The sequence below is a fragment of the Palaemon carinicauda genome, chromosome 10 (assembly GCF_036898095.1).
Source record: "Palaemon carinicauda isolate YSFRI2023 chromosome 10, ASM3689809v2, whole genome shotgun sequence".
Classification (NCBI taxonomy): Eukaryota; Metazoa; Arthropoda; class Malacostraca; order Decapoda; family Palaemonidae; genus Palaemon; species Palaemon carinicauda.
In genome coordinates this window covers 155,031,811-155,041,810 of record NC_090734.1, presented here as the reverse complement: position 1 = coordinate 155,041,810, position 10,000 = coordinate 155,031,811, and the positions used below count along the sequence as shown (strand labels likewise).

General features: G+C 37.1%; 1 protein-coding gene across 1 annotated transcript in view; it reads left to right on the top strand.

Annotated features, from left to right (window-relative positions):
* Positions 1-10,000, top strand: part of LOC137648329 (uncharacterized) — a 42,123-nt gene that overhangs the window by 31,355 nt on the left and 768 nt on the right. Inside the window, exons 7-12 of the mRNA XM_068381254.1 lie at positions 6,017-6,130; positions 6,418-6,556; positions 7,084-7,174; positions 8,315-8,372; positions 9,442-9,555; position 10,000. The exon at position 10,000 is cut by the window's right edge and continues 219 nt beyond it. Of these exons, the coding sequence (XP_068237355.1) occupies positions 6,017-6,130; positions 6,418-6,556; positions 7,084-7,174; positions 8,315-8,372; positions 9,442-9,555; position 10,000 (517 nt within the window). The remainder of the gene's footprint in view (positions 1-6,016; positions 6,131-6,417; positions 6,557-7,083; positions 7,175-8,314; positions 8,373-9,441; positions 9,556-9,999) is intronic.

The window sequence follows — 10,000 nt, the reverse complement described above, 5'->3', positions numbered from 1 at the left end:
ATTATCTTGTCAAGTTATTTTACTTTGAATTTGGATTTAAACGGTGACTTTTTATCATAAATAATGAAGTATAACGCTCATAATTTATCCATTTAATAGTGTAAAATGCATGGTAGAGTTTAAACAACGTATTAAAGTATTTGTGTCGAACTATGAAAATCATCTACTCGAGCCACAGTTGAGGATTAACTATCGTACATGTTTGGTAAATTATCGTCTCGAGTTATTTTGTCTTTAAATAATGAAATATAAAGTCAAAAGTTAAAAGTGAAAATATGTATGGTAGGCTTTCATTAAAATTATGAAGTATTAAAATAATATAGTTGGGTCGTACTATCGAAAGCATCTACCAAACACATTTGAAATTTGACTATCGTACATATTGTGATAAATTATCGTCTCAGATTATTTTGTCTTTAAACAATGAAGTCTAGCGCTATTTCCATCCACTTAAAGGTGAATACTGCATTTTAGAGTCTAAAAACATACAAAGCATTTAGTACCTACTATGAAAAACATATAATTCTTTCCGTTAATATATCCAGCTCATTGATAACTTCGTTGATTTGAAAAATTATTCCGCCGAAAGTGGTGACAAGAAATCGTTCTAAATCACTAAGTGTTTCCAGGAAGCGAAATCATTCAGCTTTCTAATTTCATAAAAGCACAAATGCTTGAATACTGTTTAAGTTCTCAACGGAATCCATAATTTTCAAGCAACCTGATAATTAGTAATGCTTTCTGAATTCCACAAGAGAAATTGAATGGTGTTCTCCGAATAGGTAGGCCCTACTTTGCTAGAATTATTATTATTATTATTATTATTATTATTATTATTATTATTATTATTATTAGCCAAACTGCAACCCTAGTTGGAACAGTAGGATGATATAAGGCCAAGGGCTCCAACAGGGAAAAATAGCCCAGTTAGGAAAGGAAATAAGGAAACAAATAAACTATATGTGAAGTAATCAACATCTGAAATAAAATATTTTAAAAACAGCAACAACATCAAAACATATAATTCATATATAAACTGTAAAAAAGACTTATATCAGCCTGTTCAACATGAAAACGTTCAGTTGAAGTGGCTATCCTGGAGGGTATTTAGCCTTGCATGGTGTATCGGCTCCTCCATGTTGACCAGTTTTTCCGACTTTTTACTATAGTCTATGGGTATCATCAATCACTTTTTTTTATTATTCTGTACATATTGTTTTTGTTATAATTCTTATTAATCTAGTTTTTAAGTATGATGTCTCTTTTTTATTTCTATTAATTCTTATGCTGTCTGGAGACATTGAGCAAAATCCGGGACCAGTACGTCCTAGATTTCGTCAATGTCGTCTTCTGTATTGCAATATTCGTGGTCTTCATGCAAATATCCAAGACCTTACAGTTGCGTCCAGACAGTATGATATTCTTTTGTGCTCAGAAACTTTGGTTTCTAATATGAGGCACTCATCTGGGCTCCTTATAACTGGTTTTAAGAAGCCAATAATGCTGAAACGTGATGCCATTCCTAGGGCCAGGGGAATGGCGGTGTATATTAGGACCGAGTACCCTGCTTCTCATAAGTCCTGCTATCAATGTGGATGTCATGAGATTCAGGTAATAAAAGTTTGTGGCAGGCATAACAACTTTTATTTGTGTTCGATCTACCGGAATCCAGACATGGATGATTCTATCTTCGATTGTCTTCTTACCATTATGGCTAAGATACAAGAAGATGATAGAAAGGCTTCTTTTGTCTTTGTTGGTGATTTTAATGCTCACCATAGGGAGTGGTTAAGTTCTATCTCTCCTACCGATCGCCATGGCTTAAGAGCTTTAGACTTTGCCTCTGAATCAGGCTGTGAGCAAATCATAAATGAAGCTACTCACAGGTCTGGTAATTGCTTGGACCTCGTATACACTGACTCCCCTGGCGTTATAACTAGTAAGGTTGATTCTCCAGTTGGGACTTCTGAGCATGCCTTGATTTCATTATTAGTGAAGACTGAGCAGCCTGTCCCTGATATATCATATTCCTGTAAAATTTATATGAAATCCCAAGCAGACTGGAATGGGATTTTGCATGATCTTTTGTGCTTGAATTGGTCACAATTATATAATAGTGTAGATCCTGTTGTCTCTTTGAATGAGAATCTAGTCAACATAATTGATAGGCGTATCCCTTCTCGTGTGCTAAGGTACCGAATGAAGGACAAACCGTGGTTCAATGATGATTGTAGACGTGCTTATTTGGAGAAGCAGGAGGCCTATCACCTTTGGAAGGGTAACAGATCAGATTTGACCTGGAACAACTATACTCAGCTTCGAGCTTTTGCTCAGAGAGTTTATGCCTCAACTGAAAAGGAGTACAATTTAATCATAAAAGAAACCCTCTCTGGTACAACTCAGGAACATAAATGGTGGTCCACCCTTAAATCTGCACTCTTTGGTGTAGATGCAGCAGTTCCTCCTTTACTTAAACCAGATGGCTCAGTCACTCACTGTCCAAAGGAAAAGGCAACCCTTTTGGCTGATGTTTTTGACAGTAAACAGAGTAATGAAAAACTTGAACTTCCTTATTCCTGTTTTCCTGAGGCTAAACTAACTAGTTTAGCTTTTCGATCTCGTGAGATTAAAGCTCTGTTGATGGACCTTGATGCTTATGGAGGTGTAGACCCAAATGGTATTTTTCCTTTGTTTTTTATAAAGACAGCAGATTTCTTAGCTCCAAAGTTATCTGTTATTTTGCGCAAGTTAGCAAGAAGAGGAGCTTTTAGCACTTGTTGGAGAATTGGTAATGTTACTCCTCTATGTAAATGTGTTTGTGGTAGCTCAAGTCCCACTGATTACCGCCCAATTTCCATAACTCCCATATTATCTAAAGTTTTTGAACGTCTTCTGGCAAAACGTCTTAATAGGTTTGCTGAAGGTAATCATCTATTCCCTAGTTTGCAATTTGGTTTTCGTAAAGGCCTTGGAGCATGTGATGCCCTTCTTACAATCTCCAATGCAGTACAGAAATCCCTTGATTGTGGTCGTGAAGTTCGTATGATTGGCCTTGATTTTAGTGCTGCCTTTGACCGTGTTAATCATGAGGCCCTTGTTTTCAAACTGAAACAGTTGGGAGTGGGTGGGTCGTTTCTTAGCATTATTATTGATTTTTTAAGTAGTAGATCTCAAAGAGTAGTTGTTGATGGGCACCATAGTGAGTATAGGAATGTGATATCCGGTGTTCCACAGGGTAGTGTTCTTGGCCCATTACTTTTCATACTATATACACATGACATGTGGTTTGGCCTAGAAAATAAGCTTGTTGCATATGCAGATGATGCTACTCTCTTTGCATCAATTCCATCCCCTGAATGTAGACCTGGGGTTGGTGAATCCCTTAATAGAGATCTAGCTAAAATTAGTGTATGGTGCAAATTATGGGGTATGAAGTTGAATCCTAACAAAACTCAAAGTATGATTGTAAGTAGGTCAAGGACGGTGGCTCCTCAACATCCGGATCTCAGTATTGATAATGTTTCTTTAAATTTGTATGACTCTTTCAAAATTTTAGGTGTGATTCTCGACAGCAAATTTACTTTTGAGAAACATATAAGGTCTGTGTCTTCTTCAATTGCACAAAAAATTGGCTTATTGAGAAAGTCTCTTAAGATATTCGGTGATCAATCTATTCTGAAGAAGTGTTTTAATTCTTTTATTCTACCTTGTTTTGAGTATTGTTTTCCTGTCTGGTCTTCAGCTGCTGATTCTCATCTTAATTTGTTGGACAGAAACTTACGGTCTATTAAATTTCTTATTCCTGATCTAGATATTAATCTCTGGCACCGTCGTTCAATTAGTTCATTATGCATGTTGCATAAGATTTTTCATAACTCTGACCATCCTTTACATTCAGATCTCCCTGGACAATTCTATCCTGTTCGTAATACTAGGCAGGCAGTTAATTCTAATAGCCAGGCCTTTTCCATCATAAGACTCAATACCACGCAGTACTCTAGAAGTTTTATTCCAGCTGTTACCAAGATGTGGAATGATCTTCCTAATCGGGTTGTTGAATCAGTAGAACTTCAAAAGTTCAAAGTTGGAGCAAATGCTTTTTTGTTGACCAGGCGGACATGAGTCTTTTTATAGTTTATATATGACATATTTGTTTTTGAAGTTATTCATAGTTTATATATGACATATCTGTTATGACGTTGTTACTTTTTTTAGAATGATTTACTGTTAATTTGTTCTCTTCAGTTATTTATTTCCTTATTTCCTTTCCTCACTGGGCTATTTTTCCCTATTGGAGCCCCTGGGCTTATAGCATTTTGCTTTTCCAATTAGGGTTGTAGCTTGGATAGTAATAATAATAATAATAATACTGCAAGTTTGAACTTTACAAAACACCTAATGTGAATAAAAAAAAGTTAAGATAAACATATTTCAACATTTTTGAGTTTCTTTAAAGCGTCTAAAGAGGAAATTGGCTGAGTAATGTGCTCAGATGTATTCATATACATACATTCATAGATGTACATGCAGATATATACATGTGCGCCATCTAGAGGCCAGTCTGCTGTGAGGGTGTGCATGTATGTTTGTGCGTGTGTATGCATATATACGTATAATCATATGGCTATTATATATACTTAATACTTAAAAATATTTTCTTTCTATATCCTAATTTGTTCTTAAACTTTAGATATACCTGAAGGCGTTTATATATATTTTTTTCTATTTCCTAATTAGGAATTAATACACTAATCTAACTAAGATATCAAATAGCAACCAATTTATTGATGAAAGAAAGACTATTCTATAGTCATAGATGTTCTAACAGAAAAAATAGACACTAAACATTTCAGTCACTAATTTATAAGTGTTTAGTTCCTTCCTTAGAATGCGTGTCCCTTACTAAGCTGGGAAGCAACCTATACCTAGATGACCTACCTAAACCTTGATAGCTTACATTAACTTTGATGGCCTATCTATACCTCGATGACCTACTTATACCTCAACGGCCTACTGGTACCTCGATGACCTACCTAAACCTTGACGACCTACCTAAATCTTGACGACTTACCTATATCACAATTGCCTACCTAAACCTCTACGATTTACCTATACTTCAACAGCCTACTGGTACTTCAATGACCTAACTAAATCTTGTCGAACTACCTAAACCTCGACAACCTACCTATACCACCATGGGCTACCTAAACCTCGACGGCCTACCTTAACCTCGACGGCCTACCTAAACATTGACGGCCTAACTAAACCTCGACAGCTTATCTATACCTTGATGGCCTACCTAAACATTAACGGCCTACCTTAACCTCGACGCCTTACCTAAACTTTGACGGCCTACCTAAACCTCGACGGCCTATCTATACCTTGATGGCCTACCTAAACATTGACGGCCTACCTAAACTTCAATGACCTACCTAAACTTCAACGGCCTACCTATAACACGACCGTCTACCTATATCTCAACAACCTACATAAACTTTGACGGCCTACTTACACCTCGACGACTTACCTAAACCTCGATGGCCTACCTAAACTCCAACGACCTACCTGAACCTCGACGACTTACCTAGCGGCCCAGCCACATGGGAATGCCAAAGAGTTAGTGAAGGATCATGGCTCTCGCCCTAATGCTTATCCTCTGTGCATGTTTCACCCTTGGGGAATCACCCAGAGCCTTAAGAGACAAACACACAAGACAGAGGGACCAAGGATAGTAATTTATAACCCTTAAATGGAACTGATCATTTGGTTTAGTCCATTGGCGGAGATGGAAAGCTAGGGCGTGACAATCGGTTCAAACGATCGAGAGATGAGATATCAGTAAAGAACATCGCTCTAAGCCTTGTCTCTTAGTAAAGGGGGCTTCAAAACCTGGCGTCCCCCTTCCCTCCCACCCACTAAACCAATAACATTGACAGCAACATGAAAATAGTTTCATTGCTTTACTCATCTGATATTACAGGAGTATAAACCGAACGATTTCTGCACCATTTTTCAGAGGCAGATGGTCACGCTGCCATACCCGTATGAGGCGAATTGCGTCAGCACCTGGGGCAATACGTCCTACGAGCTACGAGCCAATGGCACCAAAAACAACCATTATACGACCTCGGTAAGTCTCTGACTCATCTGATACATCACTGAAGGCAAGTGATCATAAAGCTGTAAATATATATAAACAAGAGGAACTTTTAATACGCAATGATCCTTCTGGTATTCAATACCCTCTTCAAGATCGAACACCTCAGACTGTTCAATGATAATACATTCCTCTCCTCTCTCCAAAGTATTCAAACGCCTGACAACATTCCTTGCTGTGTTGCAGAGTCAATCTAATATCCCAAAGACAAGCCTTTTCCTTGTAGCTTCTTAACGCTTGAATCTTATGCCTGTTTGCAGGAGTGTCTCCGAATGTGTTTGCAGCGGATCTTCGTCACCAACTGCAAATGCATTCATCCGTTGTATCCACAGGACTTCACCTTCAATGGCACCTACTACGGGGACCCTTCCATGAAATACTGCAATTTGACTTCTGGGAGTAAGTCTACTGCATTATTACTATTATTGTTATCATTATCAACACACATCTAACCCCTGAGATCAAACAGCTTAGCTATTGTTTTAGTAAACATTACTGAATATCATGTTAAGAAAGATAGTAGAGAGACCATATCCAGTAGAGAAGCCTTGCTATGGTCTCCTGGAAGAAGAAATAAACTAATTACAGCAAATAACAGTTCACAATCCCCTTAATGGACACTTCGCAGGTCGCGTTGCAAGAGCGGGCTTTTCTACATCTCTTAGCATCTTGCCACTAAACTTTCGACCAAATATTCGTCTAATATATTCTTATGAGTTAGTCTCTGAGACAGAGATAATTTCAACTAAGTTCTTGCATGTGCGTTGTCAGTGTAACAGACGACATATTCACCCTAGATTGTACTTAGCGTGGAAAATCATATTTGCATCTTGGTACAAAGTTTGGTGGTAATGTGCTAATAGATGCTAGAAAGTGCATTTATCTAACATTACCAAGAATCTTGCATCTTCTATTTGATTTTGCAGACGAAAGCGACATCCAATGCGTCATATCTGAATTCAAAGATTTTTCCGAGAATCCAAAAAAAGCAGGATGCAGATGTGAAGTCGCCTGTCAGTAAGTATACTCCTATGAAATCCGTAATAATTAGGGAATGTGGATCTTCTCCTTTATTACGATTTATTATGATTTTAATTGAACTAAACACTCTTTTGATATAAATATGACTTGAGGGTTTATACACAAATAAGACGAAAAAAACTTAAGCGAACATAGCAACAGCTACATTAAATATTTAGTCTTTCACATCCTGATTCATTTTGCCTTTTGGGGTAGCCCACATGTGTCCTAAACTGCTTAGACTAGTAACCCCTACCTTTGATTCAGCGTATCGAGTAGCCCTTACAGTGTTTTTGTATAGAAATCCAGATTTCTTGACAAAATTCCATCAACCTCTATAGCATCTATAGCACTGGCTAACCAGCTTCTGTAAGAGTCGAACTTTACTCATTGGGCTGGTTAATGACATAGCACTGGCTAGCCAGCTTCTGTAAGAGTCGAACTTTACACATTGGGCTGGTTAATGACATAGCACTGGCTAGCCAGCTTCTGTAAGAGTCGAACCTTACTCATTGGGCTGGTTAATGACATAGCACTGGCTGACCAGCTCTGTAAGAGTCGAACTTTACTCATTGGGCTGGTTAATGACATAGCACTGGCTAGCCAGCTTCTGTAAGAGTCGAACTTTACTCATTGGGCTGGTTAATGACATAGCACTGGCTAGACAAATTCCACTATATTAGCACTAAATTATAATTTAGATTTCTTTGGTGTAACGTTCGAGCTATTTCAGTACCCCGGTGAGTCCCGCTTAAGGGCCCGGCCAGACCAAGCGCGGCTAGCGGGGAGGTTAGCGACAAGAGGTAATGGCGGCAAATTGAAACCTTAGGTATCTTATGTAGGTGGCCAGATGGGAGGCGCGGGAAGCCTCGCGCCTCCTGTCTGGCCACCTACATAAGGTACCTAAGGTTTCAATTTGCCGCCATTACCTCTTTTCGCTAACCTCCCCGCTAGCCGCGCTTCGCGCCTCCTGTCTGGCCACCTACATAAGGTACCTAAGGTTTCAATTTGCCGCCATTACCTCTTGTCGCTAACCTCCCCGCTTGCCGCGCTTGGTCTGGCCGGGCCCTAATCCAGCGTAGTTGGTCAATCGTCTCAGTATCTTGATCACAAATTCTCTTCTGTCCTCATCCACAGTACAGTCGAGTATCCCAGAGTAGTGTCCATGTCTACATGGCCGCCAGAACCTTCTGAGGTAAGAGATTATTATTATTATTAATATTATCATTATTATTATTACTATTATTATTCATCTCCTCCTACGCCTACTGACGCAAAGGGCCTTGGTTAGATTTCGCTAGTCGTCTCTGTCTTGAGCTTTTAATTCAATACTTCTCCATTCATCATCCCCTACTCTGTGCTTTATAGTCCTAAGCCATGTAGGCCTAGGTCTTTCAATTCTTCTAGTGCCATGTGGAGCCCAGTTAGCCGTTTGGTGAACTAATCTCTCTTATTATTATTGTACTGATTGGACTATTCCAGCCTGACAAAGAGAGGAGAGGCCCTCTTGAAACGCGTCGCTGTTACTTGTATACTTTTGACTTTGTAAAATCAAACCATTGTTCTCTAGTCTTGGGTAGTGCCATAGCCTCTGTACCATGGTCTTCCACTGTCTTGGGGTAGAGTTCTCTTGCTTGAGGTTACACTCGGGCACACTGTTCTATCTAGTTTCTCTTCCTCTTGTTTTGTTAAAGTTTTTATAGTTTATATAGGAAATATTTATTTTGATGTTACTATTCTTAAAATATTTTATTTTTCCTTATTTCCTTTCCTCACTGGGCTATTTTCCCTGTTGGGGCCTCTGGGCTTATAGCCTCCTTTCTTTTCCAACTAGGGTTGTGGCTTACCATTTGATGATAATAATAATAATAATAATAATAATAGATGTTATTTTTCACATTTTTTATTCTTATTTAAGTTTATCAATTTATTTCCATTTTTCTATAAATAATAATAATAATAATAATAATAATAATAATAATAATAATAATAATAATAATAATAATAATAATAGATGTTATTTTTCATATTTTTTATTCTTATCTAAGTTTATCAATTTATTTCCATTTTTCTAAACTCATCTATATATATATATATATATATATATATATATATATATATATATATATATATATATATATATATATATATATATATATATATATATATATATATATATTATGAGTGTAGATTTTAATACCCAAAACAGTAGGCTCATGATAAAGAATAATAAGAATAATACTGATAATAATTATATCTTCCAGGATTACGCTAATGCGAAGTATAAAACAGGTTTAAGAGAATCGAGTTTGATGAAGGTCGAAGTCTTCTACAATTCTCTTAGTATGGAACAAATCTATCAATCACAAGTTTATTCGGTAAGTTCATCTTTTTTTTTCCTTTCTATACAAACAATCACTATATATATATATATATATATATATATATATATATATATATATATATATATATATATATATATATATGTGTGTGTGTGTGTGTGTGTGTGTGTGTGTGTGTGTGTGTGTTCGAAAGCCGTTTGAAAGCGACTCTTCTTCCTGTAGAGGGGAGAAAGATTATACCACTCAAAAGATAATAACGGTTCAGGCAACCAAACAAAACGTATATTCGAAAGTATTATTGCCTTTATTAACGCGAATATAAATAACGCCTTTATTAGCAACAGTTAAAATCATTCACTACAATATATTAGCTTTTAAACCAACCTACATCACCGCTGTATCGTAGAATTACAGGATACATGGAGCACATAGGCCTAGCATTCTTATTGATATCAAGCGAGAGTCTATTGTTTTTTCCAGA